This window comes from Lucilia sericata, unplaced genomic scaffold (assembly GCF_015586225.1).
Source record: "Lucilia sericata isolate MDLA Ls3-8-SP2 unplaced genomic scaffold, ASM1558622v1 Contig001103F_arrow, whole genome shotgun sequence".
Classification (NCBI taxonomy): domain Eukaryota; kingdom Metazoa; phylum Arthropoda; class Insecta; order Diptera; family Calliphoridae; genus Lucilia; species Lucilia sericata.
Genome location: NW_023995075.1, coordinates 100,959 through 124,583, shown reverse-complemented (window position 1 = coordinate 124,583; position 23,625 = coordinate 100,959). Strand labels below are relative to the sequence as shown.

At 34.1% G+C, this 23,625-nt stretch overlaps 2 protein-coding genes across 2 annotated transcripts in view; both read right to left on the bottom strand.

Moving 5' to 3' along the window:
* Window positions 1–259: 259 nt before the first annotated feature.
* Window positions 260–23,625, bottom strand: part of LOC119610002 (serine-rich adhesin for platelets) — a 35,239-nt gene continuing 11,873 nt past the window's right edge. Inside the window, exons 8-13 of the mRNA XM_037965062.1 lie at window positions 22,123–23,175; window positions 20,134–20,356; window positions 19,847–19,949; window positions 14,112–19,762; window positions 1,879–7,385; window positions 260–1,746 (exon numbers count right to left, since the gene is read on the bottom strand). Of these exons, the coding sequence (XP_037820990.1) occupies window positions 835–1,746; window positions 1,879–7,385; window positions 14,112–19,762; window positions 19,847–19,949; window positions 20,134–20,356; window positions 22,123–23,175 (13,449 nt within the window). The 3' untranslated portion in view covers window positions 260–834. The remainder of the gene's footprint in view (window positions 1,747–1,878; window positions 7,386–14,111; window positions 19,763–19,846; window positions 19,950–20,133; window positions 20,357–22,122; window positions 23,176–23,625) is intronic.
* Window positions 13,361–22,400, bottom strand: LOC119610001 (myb-like protein P). The gene is made up of 3 exons (XM_037965061.1): window positions 22,123–22,400; window positions 20,134–20,375; window positions 13,361–19,949 (listed from the first exon to the last, which is right to left on the bottom strand). Exons 2-3 carry the CDS (start codon window positions 20,294–20,296, stop codon window positions 14,077–14,079), a joined length of 6,036 nt encoding a protein of 2,011 aa, XP_037820989.1. The 5' UTR covers window positions 20,297–20,375; window positions 22,123–22,400; the 3' UTR covers window positions 13,361–14,076.

Genomic DNA, 23,625 nt, shown 5'->3' with positions numbered 1-23,625 from the left:
ATAAATTTGTTTTTTTTTTTGTTTTATACAGTCTGAAGCTTGTTTAAAAAAGTTTATATCCATTTATAATGAATAATGAAACTTTTTCTTAATAAAAAATAAAATAAAAATTAAAAAAAAAACAAATTTTTAAAATTGTAAATAAATTTTCATAGAATTTTTAGGATTTTGGTATATAAAAAAAAAATTTAAAATGATAAATTCGTTACACTAAATTAAATTTTATAAAAAATAATAATAAAATAATTAAAAGCGGCAGTTCTCCAATAACCTTAATAAATTAATAATTAAATAATAGTAACGAATTTGTTTTAAGAAAAATAAAAGCAAATTTTGAAAAGATTTTTATATAAAAAAAAATATTTAAAAATTAAAAAAAATCAGAAATAAAAGTTTAGTGCTTTAGCCCTATTTTTGTTTACAAGGTCAAAGTTCAATTTTGTGTTAAAGCTCTTTAAAACCTTAAAAGTCCTTAACAATTTTAACAAAAATTTAAAAAATTCCTTTTTCTTACTTTTTATATAAATAAATTGTTTACTTTTCTCTTTTTATGCTCTTTTAATTTGCTCTCTTTTTTTTGTATTTTGTTGTAGTATTTAAAAATAAACTCTCTACTATACATTTATTTAAATTTAATTTTCTTTTCTTTTAAAATTATTATTATTTTTTTTTATTTTTTTGTGAATTTTTTTTTATTAAATATGTTTAAATTTTTGTTGTTGTTGTTATTTTGTTTTATTAATAATTGAGCACCCTTCTCTTTTTTAATGGTATTTTGGCATTTTGTTGTTTTAACCAATCCTCCTTAGCTACCACAATGACACCACCTCTTAGCTACTTTGTTTTTAATTTTTTACGTACATGATGCGTAGATATTGTCACCGTACTAGAGGAGGATGAAGAGGAGGATCCCGCTAAGGTTGAGGTGGAAGTAGGTGTACCTAGGTTATTATTATCTGTTGCATTTGCCGTTGTTGTAGAGAGATTCGTTTTAGTTTTATGTATAGCATTAGTAGCTGTGGTAAGGTTGGAGGAGGACGAGGAGGAGGATGAGGAATTATGACTGGAGCTGCTTTTTGTATTTTTACTATTGCTTGTTTTATTACTGCTTGTGGAGGAGTGTGTTGTAGAGGAGGAATTTGTATGTTTATGGCTAATTGGCAAAGAAATATTGAATTTTAAATTATTAGACTTTTCGCTGTTCTTGTGGGATTTTTCTTTTATCTTATCCTTAGTTGAACTCTTATGTAAGCGATTTTGGCTGGAGCTTGTTGTATTAGCTATAGGCTTAGTTGCTTGGCTATTGGTTTTTTCCTTTACTTTTTCTTTATGTTCCTGTATATCATTGTTTTGATGAGATTTTTCTTTGTTTTTAATTAAATCATATTTATCCTTGACAAATACTAATTCCTTATTATTGCTATTGTTGTTGTGATTGTTAGTATTAGTGGTTGTAGAGCTAGAGCTGCTATGACTGCTGCTGCTGGTTTTAGTTTTCTTTTTAACGATTGTTGCAGAACCCGCGGACTTTTCCTTGGTTTCGGTTTCTTTGCCAGATTTTACTGCTGACACTGTCGAAGTCTTTTCCTTAATGTCCTTGTTGTTGCTTGTACTATTGCCTTTGGCTTCCTTGATTTCATTAACATTAGCCATACTAGTTTTAAGGTTCGATGACTCCTTTAAGTTATTAACCGGACTATGAGAACGTTTAGATTTAGTGGGCGCTGCCACAGATGATTGATGCCACTGTAAAACAATAAAATAAAACATTTTAAATTAAGAATATAAAACCAAATATTTAAAAATGTGACCTTATATCTCAAGGCCTTTAAATATTCCTAGTAAAATATTTCAAAAAAGTTGCTCATTTATACTAACCTCTTTTTTCGTTATCGAATTTGATGATTGTGCTTGTTTAGAAGGTGATAGATGATGCTGTTGCAGTGGCTGCTGTTGCGACGCCAATGTCGTTCCATTATCTTTTTCCTTTTCCTTTTCTTTTTGCTTTTCCGTGAAAAGTTTAGCATTTGGTATATCCAAGAATTCTTCCATTTGTTCATTAACTTCTGTGGGCGTAGGCGGTGTGGGCGTGGGTGGTGGCCGTAATATTCTGGATTTGGGTATAGTTATTATTAGGGGATTTGGGGTGGCGGGTACATGGGCTGATAATTTGGAAGCTTTAAGCACAATTTTTGTACATCTTTCATTGTGATTTTTCGATTTACTGGATTTGGAGGATTTTTGCTTTTTACGCTTGGAACGTGAGATTTTGTCCTCATTGATAAGGGTGGTAGTGGAGGGTGAGGAGCCGCCGCCACCACCACCACCACCAGCACCCGCTACCACAATATTAGTGCCTGCTATTAAACCACCAGCGGCGCCCACTACTTCCAATTCATTAGAGCTTAGATTTTTATCTCGTTTGCAGGCTTCTTTTAAGAGTTTCTTAAATTTATCCTCCTTGGCCAGTGAGCCATTGGATTTAACACTAGTTTCTTCGAGTGTGTTATTGTTTATAACTTTAGTTTTACTATTATTGTGATCACTGGTGGATTCGGCACAAAATGTGGTGGTAGAGCTAAGGTTTTTTCTTTTATTTGCTGCGGCTTGTAGCTGTTGTTGCTGCTGCTGCTGCTGTTGTTGCAATTCATTGAAAAGTATCTCATCGTGTGTGGATACTTTACGCATTTTACGATTATTCGTTAAGCTGCTGGTGGTGGTGCTAGTGGTTGTGGGTGTCAGGGTTAAAGTACACATTTCGGGCGAATGATTTGTAGTGTCCACTTGATTATTTTGCAATAGTCCCGTAGTGGAAGAGGTGTGATCTTCTTGCTGTTTATTTTGAAAATTAATTTCATCGGGTTTTAGTTTTTGACTACCGTTCATGGATGAGCAGCTGCTGCCACCTCCTCCAACTTTGTCTTTGGCGTTTGAGGAGGAGGATTTTTCGCCGAAATTTTCACCATTTTGTTTACTTTTGGTGGGTGTTTGATAGAAGGTTTCTTGGGTAGAGGAAACTTCATGTTCTGAGGGTGATAACATAGATTTTTCTAAATTTCCCAAAGCTGTTGTGGTTGTAGAGGAAGAGGTGGTACTGGCCGTGGCGGTGGCCATAGCATTGTGATTGGCCGGTGATGAAGAGGTGTTTAAATACGAAGAAGAATCCACCACATTGGTGTTGGCATCACCACTACTTTGTATGGGTTCCGGAGTGGCCAAGTCACGGCTTTCATCATTAAACAAATAGACCGGTACAGTGGCCGTGGCCTCTATATTCATGTAGTCATCTCTTATAACAGTACCCGTGCCCATATGCGTGGGTCGGGCGCTTACAATCTCCTCCAAAATATGCTCATTAGCTGCCGGTATGGGTAGCAATTCTTCGGCAAACACATCATCTTCATTGTCTACCACAGCATCGGTATCATCCTCACCATTACATTCCGGCTGATTGCTAATATCATCTGTACTGGTATCATCAGCAGGTTCGGGTCTTGTCAAAGACTTTTTGGGTCTTTTCAATTTACGCCTCAAACTGCCAGTGGTTGTGGGGAGTATAAGCTCCGTATCTGCCACTGTATCGACATTATCATCATACTCGGGCAGTGTCTGATCCAAAGGAGAAGAGGTATAGATTCTAGCTGTGGTAATATCACTAGTAATCGTTGATATGGAGGGTGCCGCCAACGAAGACACCAATTGATCTTTACATTTAGAGGAGCTGATTTGAGAGCGTGCTTTATCCGTGCAGGATTTCTTGCAAGGCGGTGTACCCATTAGCGTAGAGGCGGGTGGTGGTCGCGGTGTCTCATCTTCTGCTATACATTTGTTCTTGATGGGACTGCGTTTCTTATTAAACTCAGCCGGAGGTGGGGTGCGTGTACTGTCATTGATGGTGTTGACAAAGATTTGTAGGGTTTCGGCAGCTCTTAAGGTATTATCGGGTAATTTTTTGTGTGATCGATTACTTTTCAAATAACAACCCATAGCTCCGCCCGCTGTATGTGCATTGTGATGTTTGCTTTTATGTTTAGTTGTGGGATAAGTGGTAGAGGAGGAGGAAGAGGTCGAGTCCCTTAGTTCTTCATTTAAGTTAGATAAATCAAAAGTAACCGTTTTCAACTGTTTGGTTTTAGTTTTCACTTGGCTTAAGTTTGATGCACTTAAAGCTGGTGCGACAACCAAAGCTGAGCTTTGTAATGGCAGCTGCTGTTGTGTAGCTGTAGCCAAGGAAGTTGTTGGCATGTTTGCAGGCTCATTTTCCAGTTTAGCTTTCTTGGCCGCCAAAGGCAGCTCTTCAGCAGCTGCTGTTGACTGCTCCTGCGGCTTAATCTCTTCCACCTCATTTGCACGTTTGTTGTTTGTGTTGTATTTTAAGCAGGGTTTTTTAACTAAGGGCGTTGTCGTTTCCGTTGACAACGACATCTTCGTATTATCACAGTTTTTCATTTCGTTAATATTTGCACTTTTGTCCACCACTTCCTCTGATTTTGTTAAGGGCATGGCCATCCAAGTTTCTTTCTTCGAACGCTTGCAATGTTCATCTATATTCAGTCGCTTAAGTCGTACACGACACTTTATATTGAAGGTTTGCTTTAAGGGAGAGGAGGATGATGACTTCGTTAAAGGAATTTCTAAGGGATATATTTCCTCTTTAGGGGTTTCTTTTGGTGGGTTCAAATCTTCATTATTTGCACTTGCCGGGGTTTCCTTAGCATTTTCCATGTTAACTTCTTTAGTTTGTTGTTGTGAATCCAAGGAAGTATTTGCCTTAGCCGGTTGCTGCTGCTCCTCTTTTTCTTGCTCTGCTGTTGCTGCTACATCCAAAGTTTGATCTTTTAACTCTGTGTTTTCCAGCTCCAACGATTTCTCTGCTGTAAACTCACTTTCTAATGGCGGAGTTGCTGTTATTTCCTCATTACTTGCACTTGCACTTTCACTTGCTTCGCTTGGCGTGGCTGTGCTATCAGCCGTTAATGCATTAAGTTCCTTGATAATTTTATCGCGTGTCTCTGATTCGGCATCGGTAACCGTTTTATTTAAGATTAAATCCAGAAATTTGGTAACATTATTATCCGCTTCTGGTTCTAACACAGCTTTAAGTGGTAGTGTTGTTGTGGCCTCATTTTCCAGGTCCGGTTGTAAGGGAAATTTCAAGGGAGTATTTAAATCGTTGTTGTGAGATTGTGGTATCTGTTGTTGTTGTGTTACGCCCATAAGTTTGGTGGGCGTATTTAAGGAAGTGTTTAGATTTTGAAAATTACTTTCCATTGTATCTAAATGAGTATCTCCTGGCAAGTTAGTTGTTGCTACATTGGGCATTTCCAAAGGTAAATCTGGCAAAGACATTACCGCCGCCATAGCGGCGGTGGTGGAGCTGTTGTTAAGATTAAAGTCTTTGGAGACATGTGATTCATTGGAATTATCCGACATGTCGGTGACCACCGGTGAGGGTTCTGCTATATCGGGTAAATGTTTAGAAATTTCCGATTCTAAAGAAATATCCGACAAATCTGCAGTCATGAGCGAGGGTACTTTGAGAGCTTGCGGTAACATATCCGCTTCGCTAGATATATTCGAGAGATCACCTGCAACTGCGTTTAGCAGTGAGGTTTCCGAGTTATTTAAAATTGTTGAAGATAAAAGTGTGGAGTTTGTTGCATCTTGTATCCGATCTTTGGTTTTCTTAAGTACAACATTGTCCTTTATTTCGGTTGTTTTCGACAGTAAATGCTGTGTTGTATCCTCGCTGTTATCTTTCTCTTGTTGTTCTTCGAAATGATTTAAAGATTTCACATTACTTATTAATATTGGAATTGTTGTTTCACTGAGAGACTGAGGTGCAGGAGAAGTAGGCGGTGTCTGTGCTCTTGCGGGAGTAGCAGGGCTTTCATTCAAGATATTTGCAGGACTAGTAACAGATTTTAAAACACTTATGGATTCTTCTAGAATCTTTTCTAAAGTTTCATCGATTTTTTTAGTGTTAACCGAGTCATCGCTTGGCATCGGAGCCGTTTGCTCATTGTTTTCAATTAAGGGAGTATTATTTTGTTGTTGTGGCAAAGTCATTGCCTTAGGACTAGAATTGTAATTAGCTGCTAAATTAAGTTTTGGCTCATGAGCATAGCTGGGTGGTGGGGAAGGAGTAGAAGTAGTTGCCGTTTGCTGCTGCTGCTCGTTAACATCCAATTGTGTTTGTGTTTTCTCCAAAAGATTGTCAAAAGTTGTGGGTAATATTATATGCTCCGTAACGGTAACCTTTTCTTTTGCTACCTCTGTAGCTGTCGGCTCTGTTAAGTTAGCGGGGGGTGGTGTTGGTGTTTTATTAGTTTCAGGTAAATCTAATTGATATGGTGATAAATGCTGCGCTATATCTGCTAAAAGATTAAGTTCTCTCATTTTTGTTGTTTGACCTTTGTCATTATTAATATCACAAGTTTTCTGTTTAATATCTTTTGCCTCAGGCTCTTCATTAGTTACTTTTGGCCTTTCCTCCTGTAACTTTTCTGTTTTCTTTTCCGGTTGCTCTAAATGGGCATCGATTTGACTAAGCAGAGAGTTAGTGGTAGCCTCTGTCATTTCAATTTGTATATTCAAGGGCTGCTGTAAATCTTTAACCGTTTGTTGCTTTTGTCTACGTGTTCGTACTTGGAAATTTGTTTCAAATTCCGATTCACTACTCATGAAAATCTCGGTATAACTTCTTGATTTTCTGCGCACCTTTTTGTCTCGATCTCTTTGTATTGCTACACTAGTGTCGCCTTTCTCTGTACCCTTTGTTTGTTCCGTATGCTCCTCTCTTCTTCCCACACGTCTACGTTCCTTTTCTCGTTGCTTTTCCAAAGCTCTAAGCTCCAGTTTTCGTCTTTGTTTAAGCAATATTTCATTGTACATTTGATCACGTTTGCGTTCGTATTGTATTAACTCCTTAGTGGGTGTTATAACCACAGCACAACGTTTATGCAATTTGGCATCATTTCTATAACGTTCATTATTGACAATATCAGAATCGGAGACGACACTATAAAACTCATCTGAGGACTCCTGATAACTGCTGCTAGGCATACCACCAAGTGGTCCGTTTGATTGATAGCCATCATTTAAACCCTCCCGATTTCGGATAATTGAAAAAAGTCCTTTGTTGTTGCTTTCCGTAGCCGCTTCCATGTTTTGCAATTCTTCTCTAGTACCCATGGTGGGTCGCCGTAGTGGTGGTTTTTTATTTTTGGGTAGTCGAGATTTTTTGCGTGTCGCCGAAGATGGTGTAGGCGGGTGTGATGCCAACGACATTGAGGAGGGTGAAAAAGGTCCGCTGCTATAGGGGTATGGTGCTCGTGCTCTATCGAATATGTTACGAAATAATGTTGCTGCTGCTGCTAAGTGCTCTATAAGTTTTAGTTTTTTTTTTTAGAGGGTGAAGTAAAATTGGAAGAGAAAATTTAAAAAAATATATTAGTTTTAGGTGAAAGTAAAAAACAATTCTGGGAGTTATAATTTATAAAAGGATATTTCAAGTTTCTATAACCCTCTTGCAAAGATTTTTTTATTTTTGAAAGTCTATTAAAAATTTATAGACTGGGCCCAAATTATGGCATACGATATCGATCGAAATCTCCATTTATATTCTATTGAGATTTCGATCGATATCGTATGCCGTAATTTGGCCCCTGATCTATATTCTTGACTACAGACTGATCTATAGTCTTGACTATAGACTGATCTATAGTCTTGACTATAGACTGATCTATAGTCTTGACTATAGACTGATCTATAGTCTTGACTATAGACTGTCTATAGACTAGAGACTGATCTAAAGTTTAGACTGGACTATATTTTAGACAAGAGACTGATCCATTTTTTTAGACTAGAGACTGATCTATATGTAATCTATAATTACATACAAGAAACTGATTTATAATCTAGACTTGAGAATGATCTATAGTTTAAACTAGAGTCAGATTGATCTAGATTAGATACTGATCTGTAGGCTAGACTAGAGACTGATCTGTAGGCTAGACTAGATACTGATCTATAGTATAGGCTATAGACGGGTCTATATTCTAGACTAGATACTGATCTATAATGTAGACTACAGACTGATCCATAGTCTGTACTAGAGAATAGATACTGATCTAGACTAGAGATGGATATATAGTCTAGACTAGACACCGAACTATAGTCTATACTAGAGAATGATCTATAGGCTAGACTAGAGACTGAACTACAGTATATACTGGAGAATGATCTATAGGCTAGACTAGAGAAAAATCTATAGCTTTGACTAGAGACTGATCTGTAGGCTGATATATTGTCTAGCCTAGAGACTGATCTCTATTCTAGACTAACTAGAGACTCACTTATAGTCTTGACTAGAGGTTAATATGTATTCTACACTAAGAACTGATCTATAGTCAAGAGATTGATCTAGATTAGAGACTGATCTGTAGGCAAGAGATCTATAGTTTAGTTTAGAGACTGAGACTAGAGACGGATCTATTGTCTAGACTAAAAACTGATATATTGTCTAGACTTTAGAATGATCTATAGTGTAGACTAGAGAATAATCTATAGCCTAGACTAGAGACTGATCTATGGTCTAGACTAGAGACTGATCTATTGTCTAGACTAGAGACTGATTTATTATCTAGACTTGAGAATGATCTATAGTTTAAAGTAGAGACTGATCTATATCCAAGACTACAGATTGATCTAGACTAGAGACAGATCTATAGTCTACACTAGAGACTGATCTATAATGTAGCGAAGGCCCACCTTGAATGATAAATTTTGGGAACTTGGTTTTAATTTTGCAAAATATAGCATTTTTGCTAGATCTAGAGAATAGTAGATTTCATGTACATATATGTATTTGCAAGTGTTAGTTTGCATTCAACAGTCTTCTATTAAAATTGCTACATTTGGAAGGGTGGCATTTTATTTTGTGGGGTTTAAGTCAAAAGTCTATATAACAATAGACAATTCTTAGCAAAATCAAATGTATATAATTATTTTTTTTTATTTACTGTCTAGCCATTCCCAAAAAAATCTTTTTTTATATGAAAAAGAAAATTTGTAATGGATGAATGTGCTACAAAAAGAAATTAATTAAGAAACAGCAGTTGTTAAATTTTTCATTATCATACCATCATTGTGTTATTAAAAAAAAAAAATAAAATGACTTTTGTTTGGATTCATAAACTTTACAAGCTAACCATTTATTGGTTCGTTCATGTTAAATTTTTCTTTAAAACAATTGCAAAAGTTTCTTAAGAGCTGTTTATTTTGAAAAGACTTGGCTGGCACTTCTTTTTTGGTTCATAATACAATATGATTTGATTAACAAGTAATAACAAAAATATATATATACAAAAAACAGCAATTGAAATGATAAATTATTGAAACAAAAAAAAATATGAAACTCTTTTGGGGGGTGAGTTAGAGGAAAGTAAACAAAAAAAATAATAAAAAGCAAGACGAACTCATTTACGACTTTTAAATAAAAATGTTAGTTAGGGTAAGTTAATGGGAGCAGACGTTGGGGTAAAGAAGGAATGTTTAGGTGAAGGCTGGTAGTATTATTAGTAGTTGCTAGAGTGTTTAGTTTTGAATATTATTTCTACTCACTGCCAAATTGATTTTATTTTTAAAAACGAATTATTTAATTAACTATAGTTAATAACTTATTTCTTTTAAAAAAGATATTTCATGAACCAATTATTATGATATTTTCTTTTTATAATTAAACAAAGTCTAGGTTAGTGATAGAAAAAAATGTTTAAACTTAAGAACTATTTTAGAAAAAAAAAAAACATAAAACGAATCCTTTTTCTTGTTGTTGTAAAATGTTATGGAACCAAACAAAAGTATTTTAATTATAATAATAAAATAGTAATAAATAGTTATTTAAAAAACGGGGACCTTTTTTCAATAACAACAAACTTAATATATAGAAAATTATAAAAATTTAATAGATTTTTTGAATTAATCTATTAAATTTGTTTTGTTTTTAACTGTTCAAGTTGTTTTTAATATTTACCAATTATTTGTAGAAGAATTTTTTTTAAGGTTTAGATTGGTTCCACATGATTAAAGTTGAGTTGATTTTGTGGTTTAAGACTTAAAATTAACTTATATTACAAAATATCTTAATAATATATGAAAAGAGCTTAAATTATGTTTAAGATTTAAGAAAAATAAAGTTTTTTTTACGATTTTAACGAAATATTTTAAGAATATTTTTAAAGTTTTGTCAGTTTTTAAATAATTTTTAAAATTTTCAAAAAACTAAATAAATGTTCAAATGATTTTATTTTTTGTTTCACATAAAATAGAAAAACATAGACTAGATTGTTTTTTTTTTAAGAAAAATGTTGATTGTTGCGGATTTTTCAAAACCGTGCTCTCAGCCTCCTTCTTGAGGGAAATAAAGTTGTATGTAGAAAAGGAATTTCGAATTGAAAGACTAGAGATTGATCTAGAGTATAGTTTAAACAGTGATCCATAGTCAAAACTAAATACTGATCTATAGTCAAGATTAGAGACTTATCTATGGACTAGACTACAGACGGATCTATACTATAGATCAGAGACTGATCGAGAAGCTAGAATCTATAGTCTAGACTAGAGACAGTTCTACATTTTAGAGTAGAGACTGATCTATAGTGTAGACTAGAGACAGATCTACAGTTTAGAGTAGAGACTGATATATAATCTAGACTAGAGACTGATCTATAGTCTACACTAGATACTGATCTATAGTCCGGTATAGACTTATCTATAGTTTAGTCTATAGACCAATCTATAATTTTAACTATAGGCTGATGTATATAGTATAGGCCAGAGACTTATCTATAGTCCACACTAGATACTGATCTATAGTCTATACTAGAGTATGATCTTAACTATAGATCAGATACTGATCAAAAGTCTAGACTGAAATAAAGTCTTGACAAGAGACTGATCTATAGTCTATACTAGAGACTGATCTGTAGTCTAAACTATAAACCGATCTCTAGTTTAGAATAGAAACTTATATATAGTTTAGACTAGAGACTGATCTATAGCCTAGACTAGAGATTTATCTATAATAGGAGATCGGTCTATAGTGTCGACAAGAGAAACTGATCTAAAGCCTTATCTATAGTTTAGACTAGAGAGCGATCTGTAAAAACACTGATTTAAAGCCTATACTAGAGAACAATCTATAGTCTAGTTTAGAAACTGATCTATAAACTATTCAAATTCCAAAATTCCCAAATGGTATGTTGATTGTTGCTCATCTATTTTGGTATGTTGATTGTTGAATTGTTGCTCATCTGGTATAGGTATGTTGATTGTTGTATTATTACTCATCTGTTTAGGGAATGTTGATTGTTGAAATGTTGCTCATCTATTTTGGTATGTTGATTGTTGAATTGTTGCTCATCTTTTTATGGGTATGTTGATTGCTGAATTGAAATTTCTGTACTTCCGAAATTGTATATAGTATGTTGATTGTTGTTGTTCATCTTTTGGGTATGTTGATTGGTGTTCTATATTTTCAATTGGTATGTTGATTGTTGGCAGATCTGTTCTTTCATTTGCATATATTGCTTGTTGTTCTTTTGTTTTTTCAAATTTCAAAATGTTGATTGCTGATTGTTGTATTTTTGTTTAAACAAATTTTCTATAAACTAAATTCCTTAAACTTAACACCAGCCTCCTTAAAAAAGGGTAGTTTCAGAGGGGACGTGAGAGTTTTGTTTAATAGACAGCGAGCAAAAGTTTTGGGATTTACATTTTTAAAATTTTTGTATTTCGAATTTTTCTTAATTTATTATAAAAAAAGTATACCAATAAAGTAAGGTAGTAGGTAGAGATATAATGCATGAAGCCCAAGTCCTTTTTAAAAGTGTGGTTCATAACATTTTATAACAAACTTTTGCAATTATTTTTGAAATATTTACAAAAAGAAAGGTAATTTTTATAGCTAATTTCCCTTAAGCATTTAAATGTTTTAAAACAAATTCTTAAACACATTTAAACACTTAAAAAAAATTATGCAAAATTTAAAAAAAAAAATAGCTTAGAACATGCATATGTTATTATTTTAAACAGAAATTAAAAAAATTAACATAAAAAAATAATAAAAAATTACAAAAATTATAAGGATTTAAAAAGGAAATATAGTATGCATGCCTTTAAAAAAAAAAAACCTAATTTTTATACATTTTTTTTTATATAGAAGAAATTTTTATTAAACCACATACACACATTTAATACACTAATATTTATAAATAATATTTAAATCGTTACAAAGAATTCTAATCGCTACAAAAAATAATTAAACATTTATTGAAATAATTAACTTCAAATTTTAGTTAAATGCAAATTTGTAAAATTAAACTTCTTTATTCCTCTCCTCTCAAACTTGTTTTTACTTTCAAATTTACTCGTTACGCACTGAGAAATGTTTAGGGTAATCAGGAATGTTGTAAACACAATATTCAAATCAAATTCCCTTTATAAGTTTTATCAAATTGTAGTATATTTACAAGAGTAGCAAATATACTACAACACATTATGTAAGTTAGAAACCGTGCCAGTTGAAGAAATATCAATTTTCAAATCAAATCTTTTTTTAAGTTTTAGCACAAGTTCTAACACCAGTGTAGTATATTTGCAAGAGTTGCAAAAATACCACCACTTATTTTGTGACTTAACTGAGTTATCATCTAGAGACAGTAATATAGAGTATATTTAAAAAAAAGTAAGAATTAAGCATTGCTTCCTTTCTGCAAGCTTAAAGTCTTGCTTATTTACAAGACTTTTATCGAAAATCAAATTTAATGGCATTACTCGATAAAGAACTTTTCATTTACTTTTTTAGTTGTCAATATGAACTGAACTGCACTCAGCTGATCTCTGTTGATACTATGAAGCTTGCAGTTTGGTATATTTACAAGATACATTTTACACTTGAAACTATTACACATTTTGTGTTTGCAAATCTTTTTAATTTTCTATTTAATTCTTAGAAATTACTGTACTTTTCTTAAAGATTTGGTGTCTCAGCTCAATATAAATACGTTGAAGTTTTGGGTCTTGCATATTTACAAGACCCTCTATTGTAAATCAGAGTATCATACATTTAGTGCTAGAGATCATTCCAAATTCTTTGAAATTTCCAAGAAATTGAGGACAAGTTTAGTTCTGATAATATATGTGTTAAAAGCTGAGGTCTTGCATATTTACAAGTCTTGTATTGTTTCCAATTCTCATATTTTATGATGGAAATTTTTACATTTTTCAAATTAATTTTTCAGAAATTTGATTTTTTTTTAGGAAATTGTCCAAGAGTTGAGTTTTGATGGTATATTTGATATCTTTTAGTTCTTGCAAATTTACAAGGTCTGACATTTGGTGTTTGAAATTTTTGCTAATTTTCTATTTATTTTTTAGAAATTCTTTATTTTTTCATAAATTTTAGTCCCGAGCTCAATCTCGATTATATTTTCAGGTCTTGCATATTTACAAGATACTATATTGCAAACCAGAGTATCGCACAGTTATTGTCTTAGGTCTTCCTATTTTTTTTTTTTTAATTTCTGAAAAATTATTTAAATCAAATTTCGGTCTAGTTTATATTATAAAGTTTTAAGTCTTGCATATTTACAAGATCTGCAATGTAAATCAATAGTTAAAGAGAGATCTCTAAGTTTAAAGTTTTCCACAACCCGAAAATGAGTACAATTTGTCATAACATTAAGTTCTGCAAATTAGATCAAGTTTTGTAAATAGAGTCGAACTGTAGTACTTTTACAAGACTTGCTACATTTGCTAGATTCATAAAAGAGTGCATTTGTTTGATTCTTTTTTATGTCCTTGAGCTGGATTTAGTGGACTTATGTTGGATAGATTAGAATGTTTTTATATTGCAAACATTTTATATAGGAAGCTTATAAGTAGTTCCTAGACTTAGTTGCCTTAGTTCTAAAGATTTTGGTTTGGAAAAATATTGAGATCTATTATAATTTTGCTTTTTGCCCAAAGGTTTTCTAAAGTAGTTCTCGATTTTTAAACAATTCTCCTGTGAATCTATTGAAAATTATTATTAACAGTGGCATTTATACGTTTGACAGCTTCTCGTGCTGCAGTGCGTTGCCTAAAGTAGGCATGATCTATAGTGGTGGTGGTTGTGCTGGTGGTAGTGTTTGTATTGTTTAAATCATTATTATTCTGTTGACGTCTTGTTACCCGGGCAGAGGTTTGTTTTGCTTTCTTCTGCTTGGATGTTGTAGGACTTGAGGCTTCACAACTAGAATCGCTATTACACAAGGATGCTGTAGAAGAAGCAGACGATGTAGTTTCTGTTGTAAGTAAATTCTTTTTAGGTCTACCACGACGTTTGATATTTGAGTTGGTGTTGGCGTCTTTTTTGAGTTCACCTTGTTGTTTTTCCATTAGCTTTGTTTGGACATTATGTTTGAGTAAGGAAAATTCCATCATTTTACGTTTTAAATCTTCTGCTAACCTATCATTTCTTTCCTGACATTTGCGTTTAACACTATTCAGGCGTTGAGGATCCTGTTGCAATTGCTCCTGCTGCTGAGTATGGTTTTTCTGCAATTGCTGTGGCAAATGTTGTGACAATTTATGCTTTTGCACTATCTCATCTCTAGTGCCTACAAAATTAACATATTCCTTAGCAAAACCAGGTAGTGTAGGAGATGAGGAAATTGTTGCCGATGTCTTTGCTTGTTGCGCATTATCATATTCGGTTTGGGTTTGTTCGAGGAATGATTGTACCACTTGTAATGCACCCGAATCTCTATGAGGCATTGTGGTCTGATGAGGATTTCTTATTAAAGAGGGCAATACACTGCCACTACTACTGGGTAATTGATGTAAACCCGGCATATGATTCTGTTGAGGATTACGTATTAAAGGAGGCAATAAACTATTAAATTGAGACGATTGATTTAAACTATTGCTGTTGTTATTTTTCTCTGCTATATTGCTATGGGAATTAGAAACTTCTTCGAAAACTTGCAATAAATGTTTAGAGGTCTTTTCATGATCCTTAATCAAATAGGTTATATAGGGTTGTAAAATTTCTTTATAATTTGATTCAGAATTTTTGTTAGCAGTTTGTTGTTGAGTTGTTGCCGCTGTAGTTGCAGCATTAAATGAGTTGTTATATCTAGTATTCATACGTTGTTGTTGTGGTGCTAGGGGATTGTTTGTATTTCTATTATTATTATAGATATTTATGGGTAAATTGTGTCCTAAATTTTGTGGTGTTATATTACGTTGCGCTGAAAAATTGGAACTGGGACTGGTGGTAACATTTAAATGTTGATTGGTTACTGTTAAAGATGTTGGCTGTTGTTGCTGATTTTGTTGCAAGCGATAAGGATTTTGTAAATTGATTTCTTGATTCCCAAAAGTATTGATAACGTTGTTGCGGGAAAAATTATTTTGCATTAGATTAGCAGTTGCATTATTATTAGATAAACAAGGCCGCTTAGCATAGAATTGCTGAGTAGAAGAGGAGGAGGGTTCCTCATCACCTATTGCTCTAAGGTGTTGCTGCTGCTGCTGCTGCTGTATTTGATGTTGTTGCCTGGTATTATATTTGTGTAGAGCACCATTATCGTTAGCCGATTCATCGGTTATGGAAATGAAAATATTCTGTTGATCTTGGAAATTTTGTGGCATTTCGTGTAGCTGCACACCATTGGTATTAACAATAACTTCATTTTGAGGACTGGTAGCACAAGGAGGATTGATATAAAGCTGATCATTGTTTAACTCATCCCAGGAGGAGTTGCGTTTATCTTGAACTTGTTGCTGTTGTTGTTCAACTTCTGTCAGTCTTTGGGGACTGTTAGTGTTATTATTATTGTTTTGTTCAACAACCTGTCCTGTGTTTGTTACAGATGAAATTAAATTATTCCAATTTTGATTGGCGTTCACTACAGGCTCCTGGTTTAAGGATATTTCATTTTGTGGTGCATTATTAGAGTAATTTGTGGGTTGAAAATCTTGCACTGCATCCATATTGTGTGTGACATTGAAATTTGTATTTAAAGCCTCATTATTGGTGGCAATACGAAAATATGAGGCAGAAGGCAAAGGTTGTGAAATGTTATGACCACTGTTGGTGGCTTCGGATATGCTTCTAGAATATAATTGCATACGTTGTTGCAAAGAATTGGCTGCTTTAGAGTTGTTTTTGAATTTCGAGGTATAAGAGGTTTGTATGAGGAAAGTAAGCGCTATATTAATGCGCTGGCGTACATCACTTACTTTATACTGTTGCTGTAAAATGGACAGAACAAAAGATAACTTAAGCAATTGCTTGGCGGTGGAAGGTGGCAAAGCAATCCATTCATTGTCATTATCATTGAAAATGGATATGGTATCTCCTGCACTTTTCTTCCAATACAAAGGTTTGGTGACCGATGTATTGCCCTTAGCATTGGCTATATTGTAATGTTCTAATATGGCTATACGTTCCATTTCGTAAGCTTGACCTTCGGCATAATAACCACAAGCATTGGCATTGTCTATAATGGTCATGACATCGGGTGAAGCTAAAAGATCTTCAATGAAACGATTGAGATCCATTAACTTCTCCACATTAGCTACACTTAACATAGGAGTGGCGGGATAAGATTCCGGCAAAGGTTGTGTTGTTTGGGTCTGCATACGTGTTACTGTTGGCAGTTGTTGAGAGTCCATTGGCCGATTTTCGGGCGCTAGACAAGGTTGAGGGTTATCTTTTAGTTGTGGTGCCACTATTTGTATAGGAGGCTGTCCTACGGCTCTTACCGGCATATGAACACGTCTTTTGAAAGGTGAGGAAGGATCGGTTAATTTTCTTAAACAATTAGCACTTGTAGATGGTTTATTATCATCATAATCGGGGGCAGTTAAACTAAATGTTGCTTCGCTGGAGTGATTTTCGTTTTCAACAGTTTTGTTATCTTCTTGCTGCAGCTCTTGCTCTAAGTTTTCCTTTATTTCAGGCGGGTTAACCTCTATTAATGTTTCCTTGTCTTTATCTGTGTCTTCTATAACTACTTCGGCTGCTATTTCTTGTGGCTGTTCATATGTTGTAGCCAAAGTAAGTTGAGTATCCTCTGTTTCCTCATTGTGTTCAGCTTGTGTGGGTCTCTTTTTCAAGGGCAAAGAACAGGCTGAATTGGAGTCATGGTTAAATTTTTCAATTTCCATGTTATCAGCTTCCTCCTCTTCTTCCTCCTCATCGTCCTCTTCTTCTTCTTCGTCATCTTTCTCCTCAACTTCCTCCTCTTCGTCCTCATTAAAGGTTTCAGCATTATCATTACTTTCCTCCAGGTTTTTAACAATTTCCTGCGTTTCCAAACTTGTGCTTACAACTTTCTCTTCATTTTTGGTTTCTGCTTCCAAGTCTTGTTGTGTCGATTTTGATTTCTTGGATTTATTATTTCCCTCTTTCATTTGTTTTTCATTTTCACGATTTGATATTTTGAAATAGGTTTTATTATTTGGTGTAGTACATATCGATATAGATATAATGGGGATTTTTGGAAAGGAAAATATAGCTGAAACTCCTTGGCTATCAGAGTCATTAGTTTTGGTTTCATTTTCCATGTCCCCCTTATTCCAATTGCCCAATTCTAAGGTCATGTGCTGATTTTCATTTAAAGAAGCTTCTACTTGTTGAGTTCTCGTTTCCTCTTCTTTCGGGGAATGCTCCTGTGACAATGGTTCAGTGTTAGTTTCTAGATTTTCATTTGGGGTATTTTCATTGTTAGATTTTTCTTCTGTATCTTCTTCTTTAACGTTTTCAGATTTTGGGAAGTTGGGACATTTTTCTTGAACTTTCGTGGACTTGTTAGATCTTTTCAATTTCTTCTCTTTAGTTAGCTCTGGGTGGCTGGAATTATTCTTATGTTTCTTAAGAGTTTTTGAAGATGTTAACTTTAACTCATTGATACTATTGCTGGTGGTTATGTTGGAATCTTTGTTATCTTTGCTATTGATTTTAGTTTCCTTAACTTCAATTTTTGTATCTTCTTCCATGTGTTCGGACTCTTCGATATTACTGGAAGCTGTTACATTCTCTTTAGAAGAGTTTGAACTATCTTCATCTGTCTCCTTACATTTAGTTTTCTTGGTTTCAATTAACAATTCGTCTTCGTGTTCTTCATCTTTTTCTCTTAATCTTTTAAGTGGTTGCTTGTCCATATCCGCCTCCTTAACATCCTGTTTAACAGAGTTTCCAATTGATTCGTTGCTGTCGAGTGCTTTTTTATTTAAAGCATTATCCACTATATCTTCAGTTTTATTATTAAAATCCTCTAAAAGTTTAGCAGCTTCACAAGCTTCTGCGTCCAACTGTGTTAACGGCATGCTTGCTGGCTGTTCCGAGGTATTCTCTGTCATAACATCTAAATCAATATGACACATGGAAATGGGCGTAGAGCAATTATTTTCAAACTCAAAATCATTATCATTCTTTGAATCGCCGTGTCCTGTTTCCTCTTCTCCGGCCGTTTCACTTAAAGCATGAGGTAAAGGTTCATTTTGTAAACCAGCCAAAAATTCCGCACAAAAATTGGTCACCAGTTTGGCAGTTTCTGTTCTATCCTCTTCTTCGGAGGTTTCTGTGGATTCCATGGCGGTACTCTGTTGCTCTTCATTAAGAATTTTTGATTCCTGTGTTGCCGTTGTATCGTTAGTGTCACCATCTTTCGTTATTGTTTCACTGATAGGTTTTTCTTCGGCTTCCATACTACTAGTTTGCAAATTGTCTTCTGTTTCCTGTTCAGTTTCCTTCGGCTGTTCTTCTGCCGTATCTTTCACAACATCTTCCTCTTGTTCTGCTTTTGAATTTGAAGTATTTTTATCCTCGTCCAGATTTAAAGTTGCTTCTTTGGTTTCTAAGCTTTCGTTTACATTTTCTGTATTATTTTGTTGCTCTCTAATCTCTTTTTCCTCCAATATAATAGGATTTAGTTCATCACATGCGGCATTATCCTCTGACAAATTGGTGTTGCTTTCATCCACCAATTGTTTATTTGGTTTTGTTATATTTTCATCAACTAAAATTTCTTTTGCTTCTGAATCCTTTGGAGTAACACTTTCCTTTTCTTTATCCAAACTTTCCTTAGACAATTCCTGGGAAATTAGCAAATCATTGGTCCCTTTCAGCTCTTTAGACTTTTCAGTTTTATCACATGTTAGACTATTGATTTTCTCCGTAAGTAATTTACTTATTTTAGACAAATCATCCATTTCAACATCATCTTCCGTTGAAGCCAATTGTGTTTTGTTATCATTAACATTTTCAACCGCTAAAGGTTTTTCTAAAGCCCTATTATCGTCGACATTTTCTTGCTTTATGCAAACCTTCAATACATCATTTACTAACTGTGGAGTTTCACTCTTTTTTACTTCTCTAGGCTTAACATTATAAGGATGTTGTTGTTGTTGTTGCCTCCTTAGAGAAACAACTTTATGTATCCTTAAGGGTTTGGGTGATGATTTTAACACTTTTTTGGTTACCGGCAAAGGTTTCTTAAAAATCATATCATCATCACTTTGTTTAGTGATTGTGGAAATAGGATTACATTTCAATTGACAAGTCTCAGTGCGTTTATAAGTGGTAAAGTTATCATTATTCTTAGTATTACTTATAATTAGTGTTGTGCTTTGTTGTGTGTGTGGTGGGTGTAATTGTTCCTTACTAAAGTTACTTTTAAAATTGGTTAATGAAATATCGTTATTAAATCTAAGTTTTTTCAAATTTATCTTAACATTTTTTATGGTTTTCTGTTTTAAATTCATATTCAATGATTTTTGATTAAAAACTGACAAATTTTTATCGAAATTTGAACACTTATTATTGTGATCTTTTACGTTATTAGTTGTATATTTTAAAATTTCTTGTTTATTTATACATTTTTGATTTGTTGATTCTGCAGTTTTGTTTGAGTAGAAACAATTATATTAGAAACTTTTGATTGGTTTTGTTTTTGTTATTAAAATATTGTTGCACCCTCTACGTTGGGTGTCTTTTGTTAAAGCTTTTTCTTTGTGTTTTGTATTATTATTATTATAAAAAAGGGATATCAAAGTAAAGAAATATAAATAAAATCCTACCTTGCTGTTCCTGATGTTTTATAGATGAAGACGTTGAATTGGATGTGGAGGAGCCGGCTACGCTGCCGGCATATGAAGAACAATCAAAGTCACGTAAATGAAAATATTCTGAAGCATCGGAGGCTTTGTATTTTTGTTGCTGTATAGCTGGTTTGAGAGGCATTTTATGTGTGGAACTAGGAACGGTGGGTCCTAAGGGACTGGTATTGAATTGTACTCGCTTCTTTTGTTTTTTTGGGAGTCTGTAAAATTAATGGAACAAACATTTTCATTAGAATAGAGCTATAGAGAACTAGATTTGATGTAAAACTAGAACTGAACTAGAACTGAACTAGAACTGAACTAGAACTGAACTAGAACTGAACTAAACTGAACTAGAACTGAACTAGAACTGAACTAGAACTGAACTAGAACTGAACTAGAACTGAACTAGAACTGAACTAGAACTGAACTAGAACTGAACTAGAACTGAACTAGAACTAACGAACTGAACTAGAACTGAACTAGAACTGAACTAGAACTGAACTAGAACTGAACTAGAACTGAACTAGAACTGAACTAGAACTGAACTAGAACTGAACTAGAACTGAACTAGAACTGAACTAGAACTGAACTAGAACTGAACTAGAACTGAACTAGAACTGAACTAGAACTGAACTAAAACTGAACTAGAACTGAACTAAAACTGAACTAGAACTGAACTAGAACTGAACTAGAACTGAACTAGAACTGAACTAGAACTGAACTAGAACTGAACTAGAACTGAACTAGAACTGAACTAGAACTGAACTAGAACTGAACTAGAACTGAACTAGAACTGAACTAGAACTGAACTAGAACTGAACTAGAACTGAACTAGAACTGAACTAGAACTGAACTAGAAAAACTAGAACTGAACTAGAACTGAACTAGAACTGAACTAGAACTGAACTAGAACTGAACTAGAACTGAACTAGAACTGAACTAGAACTGAACTAGAACTGAACTAGAACTGAACTAGAACTGAACTAGAACTGAACTAGAACTGAACTAGAACTGAACTAGAACTGAACTAGAACTGAACTAAAACTGAACTAGAACTGAACTAGAACTGAACTAGAACTGAACTAGAACTGAACTAGAACTGAACTAGAACTGAACTAGAAGTGAACTAGAACTGAACTAGAACTGAACTAGAACTGAACTAGAACTGAACTAGAACTGAACTAGAACTGAACTAGAACTGAACTAGAACTGAACTAGAACTGAACTAGAACTGAACTAGAACTGAACTAGAACTGAACTAGAACTGAACTAGAACTGAACTAGAACTGAACTAGAACTGAACTAGAACTGAACTAGAACTGAACTAGAACTGAACTAGAACTGAACTAGAACTGAACTAGAACTGAACTAGAACTGAACTAGAACTGAACTAGAACTGAACTAGAACTGAACTAGAACTGAACTAGAACTGAACTAGAACTGAACTAGAACTGAACTAGAACTGAACTAGAACTGAACTAGAACTGAACTAGAACTGAACTAGAACTGAACTAGAACTGAACTAGAACTGAACTAGAACTGAACTAGAACTGAACTAGAACTGAACTAGAACTGAACTAGAACTGAACTAGAACTGAACTAGAACTGAACTAGAACTGAACTAGAACTGAACTAGAACTGAACTAGAACTAGAACTGAACTAGAACTGAACTAGAACTGAACTAGAACTGAACTAGAACAGAACTGAACTAGAACTGAACTAGAACTGAACTAGAACTGAACTAGAACTGAACTAGAACTGAACTAGAACTGAACTAGAACTGAACTAGAACTGAACTAGAACTGAACTAGAACTGAACTAGAACTGAACTAGAACTGAACTAGAACTGAACTAGAACTGAACTAGAACTGAACTAGAACTGAACTAGAACTGAACTAGAACTGAATTAGAACTGAACTAGAATTAAACTAGACCTGAATGACAATAGATTTAACTTTATTTACCTTTGCTTCCGAACTATCGGAATAATAATGTTTATCCTGTTGATGCTGTTGATAACGTGTTAGAGCTTGGGAAAATACTACTTTATCATTAGCTTGCATATTATTATAAGTGGGATAAGGTCCCATTGGTCGTATTTGCTTGGCAAATATTTCCTTTTCCGATTTCTTACTTGGGCTAGGCAAAAATGTATAGGCATTAGCTTCATCTTCCTCATCGACCTCCTCATTGAGTAGGGCATCATCATGTTCATCTTGGACATCAGTACCTTCATCCTCGTCATTTTCCTCTTGTCCTTCGGGCGGTGAAGAGGATATATGAATACTATCTCTTCTGTAAGCCTTATTTATGTCCGTTCTTGGCTGATATGGTTCTTGATTATCACTGTTTGTATTGTTTTTATCTTCTGTTTCCGTTAGATTGCTCTTTTTGGCCTGATAAGTGCGCAAATTTCCGCTTAAAAATCTAGCAGATATTTTTGTTACATCATCCTCATCATCAGCCTCCAAAGACTCTAAATCGGTGTCACAATGTATGGGTGTTGTGGTGAGAGGATAACTATCCACAAATAAATCTTCACAGGGTTTATGTTGTTTAGCTGGTTTAGAGGATTCCGATGCCGCTGGTGTTGACGCTGTGGCGGCTGCTGTAGTTGTTTCCTTACTTACAACAGCAGAGGAGATCTCTTCCTCACTTTCGGAATCACTGTCCAAACAAATGACAGCTTCTTTTTCACGATTTGAGATCAATTGATTATTTAATTGTTGTTTCTCCAATAGTAATTGTGCTTCACGATATTGTTTAGCCAATTGTTGGAAATCATTTAACCATTTGTCGTGACGTTCTATAATGCTACTTTGAGCATTTGTCGTTTCCTCTTCCTCCATGGTCAAATCAACAGTGCCAATAACAGTTTTCTCTTCGAGTTTAATGTTCGACATACTACCATTTAATGGTTCCAACTGTGCGGTGGCAAAAATTTGGGCAAAATCGCTGGCAGGTGGAGTGGCATCTACTACAATTACATCGTCATCTTCATCGTCATCACAGAGATTCTATGGGATTGGGCAAATAATTTATATTAAAAAAATATTTCTAATTTTCTTTTTAAATTTTTGAGAATTGTTCTGTTTCAGCTTAAAAATTATTATCTTTTTAGTTGTGGATACTTTGCAAATTTTTTACTTAACACACATTTCCAAAGCTTTTAACTGGGCTCTGGGATTGTGCAGTAAAAATATAAGAATTTCTCTACAACTATCAGACCTTTTACTAGATCATCATTTTTAATGGAAGATAGAGCGATAAATTTTAAAGAACATATCTTATACAGGTCCAGAACTGAACTAGAACTGAACTAGAACTGAACTAGAACCGAACTAGAAGTGAACTAGAACTGAACTAGAACTGAACTAGAACTGAAATAGAACTGAAATAGAACTGAACTAGAACTGAACTAGAACTGAACTAGAACTGAACTAGAACTGAACTAGAACTGAACTAGA

Bases quoted from the DNA above. Each gene is read 5' to 3' on its own strand.
- LOC119610001 (XM_037965061.1), bottom strand. From the start codon at position 20,296: ATGCCTCTCAAACCAGCTATACAGCAACAAAAATACAAAGCCTCCGAT. The intron at 19,950-20,133 runs GTAGGATTTTAT...ACAAAACTGCAG, and splicing joins AAAACATCAGGAACAGCAAG to AATCAACAAATCAAAAATGT.